The 19,388-nt window shown below is 44.8% G+C and overlaps 1 protein-coding gene across 3 annotated transcripts in view; it reads right to left on the reverse strand.

Moving 5' to 3' along the window:
* The window catches only part of TNS3 (tensin 3), a 621,029-nt gene that overhangs the window by 40,333 nt on the left and 561,308 nt on the right, over positions 1–19,388 (reverse strand). For all 3 annotated transcript variants that reach the window (XM_073630678.1, XM_073630677.1, XM_073630679.1), the window contains one exon: positions 15,036–15,113. In XM_073630678.1, coding sequence (XP_073486779.1) covers positions 15,036–15,113 — 78 coding nt within the window. The remainder of the gene's footprint in view (positions 1–15,035; positions 15,114–19,388) is intronic.

Here is a 19,388-nt window from a genome sequence, read left to right on the forward strand (position 1 = left end):
TTATTTTAAATTTTTATTATTATTATTTTTTTTTTTTGGGGGAACTTTATTATCTACTCCCCCTGAGTATATTACTGAACTGTGTATTGCCGGGAACTTGTACTTTTAAGATCCTTTTATACAGAAGAAGAGGAGGTGTTTTTTTTTTTTTGTTTTCTCTTTTTCTTCTTTTCTGTTTTTTTTGTCGCCGGTATTGGCTACAGAAATTGTTTCCCTAATACATACAGGGAGGGCAGGGGGCGGTGGTTCACTCTATTTGTTTTTCCCCTTACCACCGCAAGATTCACTACAAACTGGTAAGCAGTGGGTCCCCCCGCTGAAGAACTATAACTTCAGAAGTTGACCACGACCTATGACCCTCTGAGGTCATCCATTATTGTTATAGTTATGGGATATGGGCGCACGGCATGTTGGGGCTGTGTGCAGGGTGGGAAGGGAAGTTATGCTCTGTTGGTTCGTGCTGTTGTCTCTCTCTGTTTTAGTCCTCACAGATTGAAGTGGCTGGCCAAAAGCTGGTTAGCCGATGCTCTCCTAGGAAGCGAGTCCTGGTATCACTCCTCTTTCAATGGCGGGTAAGATAAATATATTATCATGGAATGTCCGTGGTATGAACTCAAAGATAAAGAGGTCTCTTGTCTTTGACTTTATCCGAAGATATAAACCCCATATTGTCCTGTTACAAGAGACACACCTACAGGGGTCCAAAGTCATGGCGTTAAAGAAAGCTAACATTATGAGGGTCATACATGCCGAATATTCAACGTATTCTCGGGGAGTGGCCATCCTGGTTACTAAGAAAGCAGCGGCACAAATTATACAGGTCAAATCAGACCCTAATGGTAGATATGCCATATTAGTGTGTCAAATGTTTGGTATATGTTTAACTTTGGTGTGTGTGTATGTTCCACCACCGTTCTCCTTCCAAGTACTAGAAAGCATTCTAAATGAAACTGTGAAGATAGCACAGGGCCCGCTATTGTTAATGGGCGATTTTAATGTAGTGTCGGATGGGGATCTTGACAGGCATGGATGTGCCTCTGGTGTGCGCCACACCCTTTCATCCTGGCTCGATAGTTATGCACTTATTGATGTATGGCGTCGCAATAACCCAGGAGTCAGAACGTATTCATGCCACTCGGAAACTCATAAGACACTGACTAGAATAGATATGCTCCTGTCCTCCATGGATGGTCTCCAAATTATATCCGGGGTCAGGTATCTTCCTAGAGCTCTGTCGGATCACTCTCCAATGGAAGTCACATTAAATTTGAATGTGCCCATTGGAAGACGACAATGGCGCCTAAAAACACAATGGTTACAGGAGGAATACGTGACACTTGGCTGCAAGACGGCTATTAATCATTACTGGAGGGAGAACGGTGCTGAGACCTCGATACATAATCAATGGGAGGCTTTTAAAGTCACCATGAGGGGGGTGTTCAATAAAGAGACGAGAGCCTTTGCAAATGCTTTAAACTCAGATATTAAACAGGTTGAATGTGATGCTGCAGCGGCTGAACAGGAATATATACAAAACCCCTCACCTCAGACTTATCAGTTTTGGCAAGACTTGACAAGGCAATTTAAATTACTTCTGACTGACCAGACTATGAAGAAACAACTACAACAAGCTAGATCCATATTTGAATTTGGCGACAAAAGTGGCCACCTGTTGGCCTTTTTGGCACGTCCTCTGTATGCCCCCATGTCGGTACTGCACCTTAAACAACCAGGGGGAGACTTGGTGAGGGATTCACGAGATATTCTGAACACGTTTGTAGACTTTTATGACACCCTATACCAGTCCCAATCAGGATGTACTGATCAGGAGCTTTCCTCCTATTTGGGGGACCTGGACCTTCCATCTTTGGCACCAGAAGATAGTGTAGCATTGGAACATTCCATTACCTCAGAAGAGATAGCTGGTGCTATTTCCTCCTTTAGGCCGGGTAAGTCACCTGGACTTGACGGCTTCCCGGCGGAATGGTATCAGCTACACAAAGAAAGCTTAATCCCGCGACTCCAGAAAGTGTTTGTAAATGCAGAAAAAGAAGGTATACTACCAGAATCCATGCGTGAGGCCCTTATTGTTGTGATACCAAAACCTGGTAAAGACCCAAGCGAATGTGAATCATTAAGACCGATCTCCTTGATCAATACTGACGTCAAAATATTGGCCAAAATCTTGGCTTGTAGATTGCAGTCAGTAATCCTTAAATTGATCAACTCAGATCAAACTGGGTTTATCCCGGGCCGTTGTACCCACATGAATCTTAGAAGGCTCTATGTAAATTTACAAATTTCACACACAAATATAGGTAAAAGAGTGGTGGCGTCGCTCGACACAAAAAAAGCATTCGACTCGGTCGAATGGAATTATCTGTTTTCCCTGCTTAGTAAATTGGGCTTTGGACCTAGATTTGTGAACTGGGTTAAGTTACTGTATAACGATCCCCGGGCATGTGTTAGAGTGAATGGGCTCATCTCAAATACATTTAAGATAGGTAGGGGGACGAGACAGGGATGCCCCCTGTCTCCGCTCCTCTTCGCCCTAGCTATAGAACCCCTTGCGGTTAAACTTAGGAGTCGGGATGATATCAGGGGGCTCTTGGTTGGGGATCTGGAGGAACGAGTATCATTATATGCGGATGATATGCTCCTATATTTAGGAGATCCGGAACTCTCATTATCTAATGCATTCAATGTAATTCAGGAATTCGGTAATTTCTCTGGTTTCCGAATTAACTGGTCCAAATCATCACTGTTTCCTCTAGATCCTCAGCCGAACTTAGTACTTCCCACCCAATGCCCTCTAGCAATAACAAACCAGTTTAAGTACTTAGGAATACAGATCCAATTGCCAGTGCAATCATTCACAAAAATGAACCTATGGCCTGTAATCAACGCCTTCAAGGATAGAGTACAGAAGTGGAAAGATCTTCCACTCACATTGTTGGGGAGAGCTAACTTATTTAAAATGATTTTTCTCCAGAAATTTTTATATATACTCTCTAACGCCCCACTATATATACCTAAAAAGACGTTCCGATACATTGACTCCCTGTTGACCTCCTTTTTGTGGGGAGACAAGGCAGCTCGTGTGTCGCTGGCTGTTCTACAGCTACCAGTAAGAAGGGGTGGTCTGGCGATACCCGACCTTCGCTTGTACTACTTGGCGTCTCAACTAGTTCAGGCCCACTGGCGCATGTTTCCGCAGCTGAATAACGCTGCCACTGCAGTGGAGGAAGCTGTCGCGACCTCATACGAAGCACTTTTAAATTTCTTTTTTAGAGGGATGGTGCCTACTCAAGACGGGGTAACTGTACTTCAATCAGCTAAGCGGGTACTTGAGATTTCTATAAAACATATACAAGATGGACCTCCACGCCTATCACCAAATACACCACTATGGTTCAATCCTCGTCTAAAGGACCTTTCTCGCTTGGAGGATGGATATAGGTGGGCCAAATTTGGTCTTACGTATGTGCATCAACTATTTGAGAGGGGTGAATTTAAAACATTTGCACAATTGAAGAGGGAAATGGGTGTCCCTGACACATGGGCGTTCCATTATTCCAGGCTGCGGCATGCTGCACATGCACAATTTGGAACGGGGATGGTTCTGTTAGAAAACACAAAACTTGAATCAATGCTTGCAGAACCTGACCATACGAAACGTATTTCCACTTATTATGCGGTACTTAAGGAAAAAACACAGCCGAGGGAGAAGAAAATGAGAGAGAGGACAGACATTATCCCAGAGTTGACTGAGGCTCATTGGAATGAGGTTTTAACCTCCTATATGTCCACGGTCATCTCTGCGAGGGATAAACTGATCCAACTAAGATACCTACATCAAATGTATTACACCCCATACAGACTATATAAGATGGGCAGGAGAGCAGACCCTATTTGTCATAAATGCCTGGTGGCAGAAGGTACTTTTATGCACATGGTTTGGGACTGTAGTAGGGTACGACCTTTATGGTCACAGGTAACCCAGTTTGTTGCGGAAACCTTTGATCTTCCGAATATATGTAGCCCACTGCTGGGTATCTTGGGGGTGATAGAGGATGATGTAATGAGCAACAATACTAGAATGTTTTTGAGATTATTGTTTTACTATGTCAGGAAGCTGATTGTCTTGAATTGGATAAAGAAGGATCATCTTACCTTAGGAGCTTGGAAAAGATTAATCAATGCAAATATTACACTGTATAAAATGACATATGAAGCAAGAGGAAGGAAGAAAAAATTTAATAGAGTATGGGGCAGATGGATAAACACAAAAGAAACTACACCATGTGACATCTAAAATTATTTTATTATAAAATATAGCCAAATGATAGACTGGGTAGGATGATATTGTGAGAACATGTTCCAGGGGACTGGAGGGATGACAGCGCACAGCACAATTGGTTTAGGAGGTATATACCTCTTTGGTTTAGTTCTTTAACTTTATACATATATACTTTTATATTTTTTTTTTTTCAAAATTTTTTATTTATCAAAGAAAACAGGTCCACAAGGAGCGATACATCGGTATTTAACATTGCAACAATACAACTCGAACATTTATTTAAGTCTTATACCGGAGACTGTCTCTCACTTATTTTAAGGATCTCTTGCGTTGTGGTGTAGTGTGAGATTGGCATATTCCATAGGTTACAACTGTGTAAGATCTTCTAGAGTGGTGGATGACAATGTTGTTCTTTATTGTCTTCGGGTTATAATAGTGTCATGGTGTGTTCGTCAAGTAGTATCAGTATTGTAGGGCCTATTGATTGTTCCCTCGTGTACCCTGTTCTCTTCCTCGTTTTCATTTTCTATAAATTAGTAGAGCCGAGATAGGAGAGAGAGTGTAGAAAGAGAAAGAGCAAAGAGGGGGGGACGAGACGGGTAGAGGGGGAAAGGTGGGTAGGGAGGGGTCTGCGAGCAAGGGGGACTCCTTATTGTCCCGTGAGATTAATTTTCTAATCTGTCAATTAGTTACCTATAGAATTCAAGTATGGACTAGGTATCTGTTTGCTCTCTCTGAAGGGCCTGTCCTTCTGCTGAGTATTTAAATATATTCCACAGCTGCCAAGTCTTGGAGTATGTCTCACTTCTGTTCTGGCTCGTGAGGATTAGATCTTCCAATGTGCTAATTTCGTCTACCTTCCTAAGCCAGCTAGCGATAGAGGGCGGCTCGGGGGATTTCCATTTGAGGGGAATGCAAATTTTAGCTGCGTCTAATAGGTGGCGAACAATTGATTTTTTATATATCCGGGTAGGTGTATCAGTGGCGTGTAGGAGGAAGTAGGCCGGTTCATCAGGGACATTACGATCGGTGAATTTCTGTATTATCTCACGGACCTTTTCCCAGAAAGGCCTTATCTGGGGACATGACCAGAAGAGATGTATGAGCGTGCCTGTGTTCTGCTGACATCTCCAGCATAGTTTCGATGTCTCGGGAAAAAATTTTTGTAATAATGCAGGTGTTCTGTACCATCTCGTAAAAATTTTGTAATTGGTTTCTTGAAATCTGGTACATATGGATGATTTATGAGTAAAGTGAAGTATGTGTGTTCTTGTTTGCGGAGTAAAGTGGCAGTTCAAGTCCTTTTCCCATTTATCAAAACTGGGATGTTGGTAGTCTCCAGGAGGTGTGATGAGCATGTTATAGGTCAGAGACAGCGTGTGCGGTAGCACACCGCTTTCTAGACAGATTTCTTCAAAGGTAGTGTAGGGAGGGTCAGTTACAGTCGGGGGAGTCAGACTGTTAAGGAAGTGTGAAAGCTGGCTTGCCCTCAAAAAGTCCAATCGGTATAAACCGGTCGGATCTGATAGTTCAGTCAGAGTTGCCCACCTTCCGCCGGTGCTGTAATGGGAAGCTTGGTATATCCCTGAGTTTCTGAGTGCGCGGAATGTAGGGTCTGTCATGCCTGGGGTGAATTGTGGATTGCCTATTATGGGTCTCAGTAGTGAATTTTTAGTAGAAAGAGATGCTTGTGACATTAAGCGTGTACAGATGTTCGTTGTGGTTCCAATTAGCGGATGTGATCGTATTCGTGCGGGGAGTGTGGATCCGCTCCATGGAGCTCTATTTAGCGGGATGTCAAATTGTGATTGTTCTATCTGGGGCCATAGCTTTGTTTCCTGGTGTCTACACCAGTCAATAAGCCTACTCAGATGCACTGCTTGGTAGTATGTTTTAATTTCTGGCATGGCCATTCCGCCGTGGTGTTTTTGTAATGAGAGTGTCTTTCTCGGTAGGCGTGGCTTTTTCCCTGCCCATAAAAAGGTTGAAAATAGTGAGTGTACTTGTCTGAAATAGTTTGCGGGTATGTGGATAGGTAAAGCTTGTAGTAAGTACAAAAATTTGGGAAGGACCATCATTTTTAGTATATTGCAGCGTCCGAACCATGAGTGTAGGCCATCTTTCCAGCTGTGTAGTAGTATTTGGACTTTTTTTAATAAAGGTGGGAAATTGTGTTTGAAAATCTGGGAGAGTCTAGGAGGGATATAGGTGCCTAGATATTTCAGGGCTTTGTCTGTCCATTTAAAGTGGAAGTTATTCTGGAAGTGTGCGAGTTGGGTTTGTGGAATCCCTATTCCCATAGCTTCGGATTTGTTAAAGTTTATTTTTAGGTTGGAAAGATGTCCGTAGATCTCGAACTCTTTCATTAAGTTTGGAAGGGAGATGGCTGGGCTAGTGATGGTGAACATCAAATCATCTGCATATGCAGATACTTTATGTTGGGAATCCCGTACTGTGATCCCCTTGATGTCTGGGTTTAGCCTCACGTGGCACAGGAAGGGTTCTAGTGATATGGCGAAAAGCAAGGGTGACAGCGGGCACCCCTGCCTAGTTCCGTTTGATATTGGGAATGCCTCGGAGACAACACCATTAGCCCTGACCCTGGCTGATGGATTCGAATATGCTGCAGATATCCAACTAAACAGCCTTTCCCCCACTCCGATATGTTTCAATGTTTCAAACAGAAATTTCCAGTGTATGCGATCAAACGCTTTTTCTGCATCTGTGCTAAGAAAGATGCTTGGCGTCTCATTTCTATTTGCTATGTCGAGTAGGTTCAGAACTTTGATGGTGTTGTCCCTGGCCTCTCTGGTTGGCACGAAGCCCACCTGATCTAAGTGTATGAGTTGTGGTAAATGTTGCTGTAACCTAGAGGCAATAATTTTGGTAAAAAGTTTTAGGTCGGTATTTAGTAATGATATTGGGCGGTAGCTGCCGCATTGTGTGGGGTCTTTACCCTCTTTTGGGATTACTGAAATCTGTGCCTGGAGTGTCGAGGGGTGTAGTTTTGAGCCGTAGCCAAGGTCATTGAATAGTTTCGTTATGTGGGGGCCTAAAGAAGGGAGGAAGGTTTTGTAATAGTTAATAGTTAGGCCATCGGGTCCTGGTGCTTTCCCCTGTTTGGTGGTTTTTATGGCTGACTGGAGTTCTGTGAGTGTAATGGGTTCCTCTAGGGTTTCCCTTGTCTCCAGCGGTAGGGATGGCATTAGTGATGAGGATATATATTCATGTGTATTGTCTGGTGTGGGTGGTGTCATCTGTAAATTATATAAAGAGTTATAGTACGTTTTAAATTCTTCCGTAATTTGTTTGGGGAGGGAGACTGTCTTCCCGAAAGTGGTCGTGATCTTAGGTATGTATGATGCTAGCTTTTGTTGTTGCAGGGATCGGGCTAACAGTCTCCCACATTTATTGCCAGATTCATAGACTTTTCTTCTGCATATTTGGAGCGCTGCTTTTGCTTTAAAGCGCAAAATGTCTGTGACTTGTGTACGGGTGTTATCTAATTCGGTCCCTAATTCCCTTGTGGGTGTTAGTTTATGACTTGTTTCTAATGTCTGTAATTTCCTAAACAGAGTGTCTAATTGTTCTGTTCTTTTACGTTTTAGTCTGGATCCATGTTTAATAAGCACACCTCGGATCACGGTCTTATGTGCCTCCCACACCAGACCAGCGCCACTGTCAGGGGTATTGTTAGTTTTAAAGTAGTATTCAATTTCTTGTTTTATGTCTGCGCAGACTTCCGGGTCTTGCAGTAAGCTTTCATTTAGTCGCCAAGGTGGGCGCTGGGTCGTGTGCGGGTCAGCAATTGCATATGTTAATGATATCGGTGCATGGTCGGACCATGTGATAGGTTCTATCTTAGTGTGTAGAACAGCCTGTAAGTTTTTGTGGGGTATTAGAAAATAATCTATGCGGGAATATGATTGGTGGGGCCGAGAAAAGAACGTATAGTCCCTCTCCCCAGGGTGGAAGAGGCGCCAGGCGTCCATTAGTTGTGCCGAGTGAAGGGCCATTTGTATCTTTTTGCGTGAGGTGTTTGAGGTCGAGGATGTACCAGAGGACGTGTCTTCTGTCGGGGTTAGGGGCGTGTTGAGGTCTCCCCCTACTATCAGCTGTCCTGCGGTGAACTGTGTAATTTGGTCTAGTCGTTTCTTAATAAATGTGTCCTGGTGTTCATTGGGGGCGTATAGGTTTGCGAAAGTCATTTTTGCGTTTCCTATCAGTCCTTTTAAGTATAGATATCGTCCTTCTGGGTCTGTTTTAGATTCTAGGCATGTCCATGGAACTTTGGCTGAAATTAGGATGGAAACCCCTCTGGATTTTGCTTGCGTATTGGTGGAGTGGTAAACAGTGGGGTAGTATCTGTTTTTAAGAATTGGTATAGTATTGTCTCTGAAGTGCGTTTCCTGAAGCAGGATTACGTCCGCCTTCATGCGTCTCATGTCATTAAGAAGCATCCGTCTTTTCTCTGGTGTGTTTAGTCCTTTTGTGTTTAGTGATATTATGTTTAGGGTGTCCATGCTTGCAATTTAGGAAGGGGGGGGAAGTGGGGAAGAGAGAGGTTGGGGAGAGAGTCAGATAATAGGTCAGAGTAGAAATAGTAGATAAGACAGAGAGAATAGTGTCAGGGCAGATTGCCCCTAAAGTGTAGGAAGTCTAGAGAGCTGTCACTAGGTTGTGCAGCGTGAGAGGATACTAAGGGTGCAAGAAAAAGTACTTGCTGAAGCGCTGTCCGGAGAGAGTCCGGCTATGTAGCGCTAGCCTAGGTGGGTTTGTGGGAGGACACGGTCAAGGGATGAGCCTCCTCGAGTCTCATTCCGCCCGTGGCATAATGTAAAGTCGTGAGTTCAATCGGTATAATGTTGTAGTCTGATATGTAGAATTCAGTACAGGAATTAGCATGCAATATCAGGATATTCTTCAGCGGTAGTGTGACTAACATTTCAAAACAAATAACTAAAATCATCAAAAACTAAAAGATATAAACAGTGATCCCTCACTCAACCCTGAGTAAGTGTCAGGAATTACTCTGCAAACCTCTGAATCTTGTTTCTGGGTACTTACGGAGGGTTTCTAATCCATAGAGGTACCAACTCTCCTCTCCCACATGGAGAGAGCCAGTCCGCATGTCTCGCAATGTATATGAAAGGTGTTGAGATGTCTTTCCAGAGCATGCAGGCTAGAACAACGTCCATCCCTCCCCCTCGCACCCTCATCTATGCAACAAGGTTCAGTCTACAGCGAGAGGCTGTGCCATCCAGGCTTGTAAGGGTATTAAAGTTCCGATAGTTCCTTCATAGCCGACCAGTAAGGAGGATGGTATTTTCTTCTGTGCTGCATAGAAGGGTTTTTCTGTCCCAGTTTCTGACTACCACAAAATGTATTTCTATAGTAGGCTCTCTTACTAGTATGTGAGGAAGTGATCCACCTCTGTTTTGCTAGGTAGTTTGTGGTTTAAACCAGCGGGTCCTCCCGTGGTAGGTCGGAATGGTGTGGGTCCAGGGGACAGAAGTCACTTATCAGGTTAAGCCCTCACCGCGGGGGCGACCCCCCTGGGAAGAGGATGTAGGGGGGGGCCGGCAGTAAATTGAAACATCCCCTCTCTCATCTGCATCAGGTGGGCCCAGCCGGGGTGATAGACATAAAGTATTGGAGTGTTTCAGAGGGGGGGTGTTCGAGGAGAGTGTTTTCCGGGAGTCAGTAATGGTGTGATAAGGGATGCAGGTCAGGTGTGAGCGGGGGTCGCAGGACATCCTTACTCACGTGCAGGACCTCCAGATGTCGAGCGGCGTCTCCTCCTTCCCCGTTGATGAAGCGGCAGAGGAACCCGTGCAGCCGAGGGGCCCGATCTTCCTGTCGGGCGTGGGAGGATTTGTAGCCAGTCCGGGATCGAGATCGGTGGCGCCTCTAGGAATCGGAAGAGTGCTGGTAAGTCCGCCGCTGTTTGCAGTGTGAATGTGGCTGTGTCGTTGCGGAAGGTTACCGAGAGTGGGTATCCCCAGCGGTACGTAAATCCCTTCTGTTTTGCTAGATCCAGAAGGGGTCGCAACATGGCTCGGCGTTTCAGGGTGGCTCTCGATAGGTCCGGCAGGATTCTGACTCGAGATTCGTTGTATTCTGCGTCGCCATGTTCCCAGGCGCGACGAAGGATGGCTTCTTTCTGTGTGTAGCGGTGTAGTCTGCACACCACGTCACGCGGGTTAGATGGATCTGTTGGCCTCGGTCCCAATGTTCTATGCACCCTGTCTAATTCTATGTCCGTATCGTTTTCATCCAGAACGGTGTGGAAGATATTTTTCACTGCATCTGCTAGGTTTTCTGAACTGGTTGTTTCCGGGATGCCTCGTAGCCGCAGGTTGTTTCGGCGGCTTCTGTCCTCGATATCTTCCATATGTAACTGGAGGGAGACGGCTGTGTCTCTGTGTAGGTCTCTGGATTGCTCCAGAGCTGATACTCTTTCTGCCAAGGAGGACACTGCCGTCTCTCCCGAGGAGACTCTGTCTGCCAGGCTGGACACTTCACCCCTCACTTCTTGTATGTCCCGGCGGTGGTTCTCTTCAAGCCGCAGGATCATCGCTTCAATATCGTTCTTAGTGGGGAGTGCTTGTAGGAGCGCTCGGATTTCTGGGTCCATTGGTGTTGGTTCGGGAGGGTATGTGGAGGTCATTTCTCCCGTTGTGGTATTTTCTGGGAGCTCAGGCACCAGATTGAGTGGTGTAGATAGATTCTCCAGGGAAGTCTGGATGTCTCTGGTAGAGGCCTGGTGTGCGAGCTCCCGTTGCAGGCCTCGTGGCGCTGTAGGCCCGGTACTAGGGGAAGTTTCCTGTCTGAAATAGCGGTGTATTTCTCCGGATTTCTGGCTGGAAGGGATCCCTTTGGATACTGCTCTTGTCCTGTATCGTTTAAAAGTTTTCATACCGATTGGAGTGGTATAAAATCCCGGGGTTAGGAGTTTGAGATCGGGAGCTCAGAAAGAAAGCAGCCTCACTCAGCCATGTCCAGGCCACGCCCCATACTTTTATATTTTTTTGCTTTATTTTATGTTTTATGCCAGATATTGGATTGCTGATAATTTGCATTACGATTACAGAAAATAACTGGTATTTTAGAGTTAAAAAATTGCTACCTGTACTGATATATCGTTTATCATAGGATGTTTATCCGAAACTACCCTTGAATGTTAATTATATTTTGACGGTTGCAACCGACAATATACCTTACATGCAATGTGTTATTCTATGTATGTACATCTGGCAAATAAAAACCTTTTAAAAAAAAAAAAAAAAAAACACAGAGCACCACAAGCCATGGTAATAAGTTACATGCGTTGTGGCCCACTGCAATACATGTGCCTTATCAAGCTGAATTGCAGTGCCATTAGGAATGAATAGCACTATAGTGCACCTACAATAAACACGCATGCACAGATGTGAACAAAGCCTAAATGTACAAACCAAATACCATAACTGCATATTTTTAAGCCTCATGAAATTAAAGGCACCTTTTTCCATTATGGATAGAGTAGGAAAGGATTAAAACCCCTGTCATTTTTTGCTATCTGTTTTAAATGTAGACACAACAGATGTAGGAGGAAATATATCCAAAGTGAGGTAAGTCCCTCCTCAGAACAGATGTCCTGATTAGAAGATTTCCCCTCTATTCCTGTTCTGGTAGCAACTCGAAAAGTTGGATTTCTACATCACATTTGGTCACCGTGAATGGTTATCAGAATAGATAGTGAATCTCCCTTGTGGGGGCATAAACTGCAACAAAACCCTAACAGAGGTTCTAACCCATCACCACGCGATCCACAATTTTAAAAAGTTTATCCTTCAGATACACTTTAACCCTTTAAAGGTGAAATGCCAGGAAAAAATACTGGATTCAGAGAAAAGCCCAAAAAGTTAAAACTAGAGACAAAAACAAAATAATCTAATTGTTTCCATTGCATGCATTCTGAAGTTATCTAATTTGGGGCTAGCTCCTATTTTTGCAAATACAAATCGATGTGGTTGCAGGTTCTAAATGAATCATTTAAGACCTCACATTTATGGTTGAAACGTATGATCCCTTGCATATATAACAATATATGCACAGTATTAATATATTCATAATATGATTTCATAGACTGCCCACTGCCCTCTACTAAAGCCAAAAGGCAAATCTCCTGGAAAATCTCTATGTGATCATTTCCATTTTATTGGACAAAGGGAAATTCATTTTTTATGTTACTTGAGTCAGAGAGATTCTGACAAATTTCAGTAACAAAGCAATGTGTACAACAATTGGTAGATGTCACATTGCTCATTATTCCCAGTAAGATATTTGTCCATCTATAGCCATAGCTATTCTTTCTTAATTCTTTTATTAACCCCATTTTACTTTGTCCCTCATAGTTTTGTTATGCCATGATGCTTTAAAATTTGTTAACAGGAAGCCCTTAACAATATATTGGGTTGGGCAGCCACATGGCAGATGAGGTTCAATACTGAGAAACGTAAAGTCATGCACTTTGGTGCAAAAAATACATGTCCAAATTACACATTAGGAGGGGCTCCCCTAGGAGAGCCTCAGCTATGAGAATTGGTTACAATTGATCACAATTGTTCACTCTGTAGAAGAGGCGCTTAAGAGGGGATAGGATTACAATGTACGAAAGTAGCAAGTCAAAGGTGACTTCAGTAATTGTAATAACTGGGTTCCGCATAGAGCAGCAGCTCTCCTACATTGTGAACACATGAGGTCAGCCGTTCGGCAAGGGTGCTATTCAGAAAATGCTTTGCATTTTCTCAATAAATGCAAGACATTTGTTCAAAAAATATCACTGCTCTGCTTCTCCACATTGTCTAATCAGTGAATGATTTGCATTCATTCAGAAAATGCAAAGTATTCCCTGATTGGCACCGATGCTGAGCAGCCGACCTCCTGTATTCACAATGTATCAGGCAAGCTACTCAGCATTGGACCCAGAAGCAAGTAAAGATTGCTGAAGTATTGGTATTTACCTCAGTGATTTCCAGCTTCCAGGAGCATCAGCCACGTATGGTATATACATAATTGCATTGGTCCAAGTTGGACCAATGCAACTATATGTAAAATACCGTGCCTGGAAATATTATTTAATGCTATACAATTGTTGAGTAAGGATCTGAACTAGGCAGTCTATGCAAGGAAGCCTATCAACATCCCAGAGTTGAGAGGCAGAGTTGTTTCGAATAAACTAGAATTCGTACAAGGTAATATAAAGGACTGGTCAACAGAAATATTTATGTGCAGTTACTGCTACCCAGGAAAGCTGTGGGGGACACATTAGTTACCGAAAGCAAAAGTTCACATACTATAACCACACAAAAACATACCATGTTTTAAAAGTTCATATTTATGCATAAATATTGAAAGTTCAAACACTTTAAAGCGGAGTTTCGCTGCCCCCCCCCCCCCCCCCCGCAAAGAATTAAAAGTCAGCAGCTACACATACTGTAGCTGCTGACTATTAATATTAGGACACTTACCTGTCCTCGAATCCAGCAATGTCGGCACCCCAGCCAATGTTTCCACTGGCTCTCGGATACTGCTGCCGCCATTGTCTGTAAGGAAAACCGACAGTGAAGCCTTGCGGCTTCACAGCCAGCACCCTACTGTGCATGTGCGAAGCACTTTCTGAATGGCTCAGCGGCAGAAGGAGGGGGGCCGAACTTCCGAGTGATCGCTTCACGATCTCCTGGAAGTAGGGACAGGCACCAGCTCCCCCCGAAAGGTGCCAAATGTGGCACCGGATGGGGGAGGCGTCAATTAAGCGGAGCTTCCACTTTTGGGTGATACTCCGCTTTAAAGTACCACTATACCTCCTTAACCTCAGTTCGGAAAGCCACAATAGCTATTTTACTTGTGATTGTTATTCAATGGTTTTTGCAACATAGATGTTACATTTTTCAAATAAATATTTTATATGTTATTTTTTTCCCTTGTCCCAAACCTAGAAGCTACCAGTTCCTCAATACCTGAACCAACAGTTCCCTGCTGATCACTAGCAGCAAACTGCTAGGGTCACTAGCTCAAAGTTAATTCTCAAAATCTCTGGAGTAGCCTATCAGTCCGGACAAAGGTAGACAGGTATTTCTTGGGCTTTGAATCTCAATCACACCAAGGTCAGAGTTAAGATCATCTAATGGAGGAATTTTGCAATAGCGAGCCCACCTACAGGTGGCCATCCTGACATAATCTCTATGAGAAATATTAAAGTGGATATTCACTGCATCTGGGCACCAAAAACCGAAACAGTATTTAATTAATTTTTAATAAGCAAAGCAAACTTCCCCACCCACCCTGTCTCTATGCTTTATTTTGTTGAGAAATCACTTTGAAAAACATCCTCCTAGCATTTCTGACTGTGGCCATCTTGAGTAAGGGCAAATGATTCATGTAGCATTTACTTCCTGGGATCTATCTGCCTTTAGCTCAAGCATACATTCAGGAGAGTATGCTTAGCTGAGGAAACCCCTCCTCCTTTCCCACCCTCCTGAAGACCCCTGGGATGTATGACATCATTTGTTTGGCAAGAAACCAGGAAGTAACTGAAGAGATGTAAAAAAAAAAAAAGTTTTAAAAAAAGTAAATTTTAGATACTTTTCTATCTATTTACTATGCTAGCGAGCATGACGAGTAAAAATAATCAATGTTGATGGGATCAATGGGAGTTATGTCATAGATAATTAGAAACCACACCACCAACCTGCTCCCTGTTTGAGTAATTCTGCAGCAGAATTGGCAGCAGTCTGAGGAACTGTCTCTGCAATCTCTTCCAAAGGATCTGAAAAATAAAATTTAGTTATAAAAACTGACCATTGATAAAAAGTTTAGAACTGTAAATATAGTTTAAACACAAACAGTGAACAAAGAAGCACATTCTCTGTATACATATGGGTGGTTATAATATTATGGCTGATATATATATCTATAGATAGATATCTATACATAGATATCAATCCATATAGACATATATAGATATTTATTTCTGAATGTTTTACGATCCTAGAATCAAGGCAAACCTTTAAAAAAAAGTTGTGTGGTCCTAAATATGCTAAAAAAACAAAAAAACAAAAAACAAAAAAACAGACACTGACATACAGTTGTATGCGTTTGAGCACCCGTGGGCAAACTACATACAGTATTTAGTTGATTTTCTTTTTACAACTAGTAAACAATTACTGGAAAAAACTGTAGGAATGTGTTAAAAACAATGCAAACACACAGCCACATATTGTTTTATGAACTCTACAAACACAGTAAAAAATGTAATTTGTCCATTGAGAAAAACAGTTTTTTGCAAGGTCACTGACCCCAATTACCCCATTACACCTTATTAGCATTAGAAATTGTCACCAGTTGACAACTGCAAAGTTTAATAAAATCTCTGATATTCCAAACATTTGACATTCCAACAACCATGGTCTCATATACTTTGCTACATTTTCCTATTTCAATAAATCTAACAGCTAAATGCAATGTCTTGGCAAGAACACCATAGCCATAGTTGCACAGTACTTTCATAGAAAATGACAGTGTTCTACTGTGTCTAATAATTACATGGCTGTTAGTGAGCAGAACCACAGTGTGCAGCAGGTGACTAGGCATTCAACTCTCCGGGGAATTATGCTGTATGCCCAAGATTTTTTCACCTGCAGCTACTTTCCAAGAGTTCAAACAGAGCCTCTGGTCCTAGTCACAGCGGTCCCTTGGCCGACAGCCCCCCACTTCGGTGGCGAGGAGTTCTGTCTGGAGGGTCACCTGCACCATGGATCGTTAAGTACAGTTTCCCCTTTGTGCGGTTAGGGGTGGATGCGGGTACCCTCCAGGGATGGTCAGATCTGCTTGCAGGATCCCTCCTCCCATCCTAAAGCGGAGCTGCGCCGAAATGTTTTTTTTTAAAAGTCAGCAGCTACAAATACTGCAGCTGCTGACTTTTAAAACATGGACACTTACCTGTCCAGGGTGCCCGCGATGTCGGCACCCGAGGCCGAACCGTCTCTCGGTCCTCGGGTGCTGCCGCCTCCATCTTCGGGAAGGGAATCAGGAAGTGAAGCCGTGCGGCTTCACTTCCCGGTTCCCTACTGCGCATGCGCAAGTCGCGCAGCGCAATACGGCAGGTCCCTGCTGTCTCTGGGACCCGTGTGTTTCCCAGCAGACAGCGGGGGGGAACAGGGTGTGGCGTAAATAACCGCAGATTCTGCGGCTATCTACGCCGGAAGTGGGTACAGATACCTGTAATATACAGGTATCTGCACCCCCCTCCCCCCTGAAAGGTGCCAACTGTGACACCGGAGGGGGGGGAGGAATCCGATGAGTGGAAGTTCCACTTTTGGGTGGAACTCCACTTAAAGTCCCCTGGTTAAACTGGGCTTCCCCCTCCCCCCATGGATTGGTGGGAGTACCAGGGCAGGCAGCAGAGACCTCTGGGGGTCTCCCCTGCCATTTCCCTTCTGGGTAGTGTGTCCTGCCCTGGCAGTATGGGAGGGGTTCCAGTGCAGAGGGTGCAGTGGAGACACCTAGGTGCTTGCCCTGCTGTGTGTGTGCAGTTTGAGGTAGTGTGCAGCTTGGGGGTTCCAGTGCAGAGGGCACAGCGGTGTCCCCTTAAATGTTCACCCTGCCTGGTGGTACAGTACCTTTTTGAAAGGGGGTCCCCTTGCAGAGGGTGCAGCAATGTGGAAGGCACAGAGAGGATCCTGGCAGCATGCTTCAGCATGTCAAATGGCCGGCGGCCATTTTTGGGTGGTCTGATAACATCACGTCTTGGTCTGGCTGGTCTCCGGCTGGCCGCCATGTTTGTTTAGCCGTTGAGGTCACGGCAGCCATTTTCCGTTGGTCTGGCTGGCGGCCATGTTTGTGTAGCCGATGAGGTCATGGCGGCCATTTTCCGTTAGTCTAGTGAGACACTAGAGACGGCCAGAACCTCATGGAAATGCCAGAGCTCCTCCTCTTCCTCCCCTATGCTTCTTTTCCTTTCCCGAGATATATGAAAGTCCTTAGCGGTCTCAGCAGCGAGTGAAAAAGCGCTGGTGGAAGCACTTGTTACTGTGGTGCAGGAGACTCTAAAGATGGGGGATGCGGCTGACAGGGCCACAGACGTGGCTATGTCCTTTGGTACGCATAAGTCACCTCGCACACCAAGGGTGTTTCCTTATCTGCCTTATTTTGATAGGTTTACCTATAAGGAATGGGAACAACCAAAATCATCCATTGTGATCCCCAAAAGTTTCTCAGTATGCTACCCCTTTGAAGAATCACTTTTAAAAAAAGTGGACTACCCGACCAGTGGTGGACCCTCCTGTTTCCAGGTTGAACAGAGCAACCATGATCCCAGTAGAGGAATCCCAGTCCTTTAAGGACCCGGCTGACAGGAAAGCAGAGGCTGTGGCATGCAGCATGTTTACTATACCTGGGTCGGCATTGCGTCCAGTCTTGGCCTCGGCCCTGGTGTCACAGACCCTAACTGAATGGGCCAAGCTTTTGCGCCAGGGTCTAGGTAGTGAGCCTGCTTATGTTGATTTAGCGGACCAGTTGGTCCATGGGCTACAGTATATTCGTGATGCAGCCTTGGATGCAGCTTCTGTGCTGTCCAAGCTTTCTATATCAGCGGTGGCGATTAGACGTGTGCTGTGGCTTAAGAATTGGTTGGCAGACCAAGCCTCTAAAAAAGCTCTCATTGATCTGCCCTTTCAAGGCGACTGCGTGTTTGGGGCTAAACTGGATGACATCATTAAGGGTGTCACAGGGGGAAAGAATGCCTCAATCTAGGAAAGGGAAAGAGCCTCGTCGCAGATGGGGGCCTTCCTTCTCAGCCCATAAGAAATTCTTCCGGGCTCCTGGGACGGCAGATAAAGGAAACAGATCTCTCAAGTCTTCCCCGGGAAGTTCCAAGTAATCTTGGTCTGATAAGCCTAGAGGATCCACTGACAAGACTCCTTCAGCATGAAGGTCTGCCCTCACCCATTGCTGGGGTGGGGGGACTTCTTCGCTGGTTTCCAGATTCATGGACTTCCTTCGTGAGCAACAAGGGGGTCCACGAATTTAACCTTTTGGGGGTACCAAAGAAGGGGGACAGAATTTATCCACTTTGGGGGGCCCTGTGTCTCCTTGTGTGGGTATAATTCCTGTAAAGGTTCGGGTGACGTCCGAACTACCCAAGGTCCCCTCTAGCCCTGTCCAGGAAATTGGGCTACCTGGGTCTGACTCTGGAGTGAATACTGACCAGGTTAGTAGTTTTTCTTCTCAAACATCGGCCCCTTCAGCAGGTTCAGTTCCAAGGGAAGTAACTGAGGCTCGTGGCAATCTCACAAGTTCCTCTGGTAGACGCCACAGTCCTAGTGTCACTGCGGTGCCAACGCCTTCCTCTTCTGCGGTGCCTGCAAAAGACCGAGGGCAAAAGTCTTCCGGTGGCCGTAAACGTCCCTTGGAAGCTACCTCTAAAAGAGGACCAGTTGTTCCAAGGGCTGAGCTTCCATTCTGCTTTACAGAAACTGGTTTTAATGGCCTAGCCATTAAAAGCCAGGTACTGAGAGATAGAGGTCTGTCGGGATTAGTGATCCCTACTATGGTGAAGGCGAGGAAGTCGACTTCTAGTAAGATATACCATCGTATGTTGAAAGCGTACATTTCTTGGTGCGAGTTGATTGGCGTTCATCCTTGATCCTTTTCTGTGGCTTGGATCTTGGCTTTTCTTCAACAGGGCGTTGAGCAGAAGTTGGCTTTGAGCACCATCCATCAAGGACCAGGTGTCTGCCTTAGCAGTCTCCTTTCAGCGACCCCTAGCCAGTCACTCTTTAGTACCTTCCTTCAAGGAGTCCGGCATGTGGCTCCGCCGGTACGGTCTCTTTTGCTGCCATGGGATTTAAACTTGGTGCTATCGGTTCTCCACCATTTGAGAATATTCGGGAGATTCCCTTACCTACGTTGTCCCAGAAGGTGGCATTCCTGGTGGCTATTACCTTGGCCCACAGGGTTTCGGAGTTGGCGGCATTGTCCTATCCCTATTTAGTACTCCATAGGGATAAAGTGGTTCTTCGTCCCTGCCCGTCATTTTTGCCCA

The sequence above is a fragment of the Aquarana catesbeiana genome, linkage group LG05 (genome assembly GCF_042186555.1).
Source record: "Aquarana catesbeiana isolate 2022-GZ linkage group LG05, ASM4218655v1, whole genome shotgun sequence".
Taxonomy (NCBI): domain Eukaryota; kingdom Metazoa; phylum Chordata; class Amphibia; order Anura; family Ranidae; genus Aquarana; species Aquarana catesbeiana.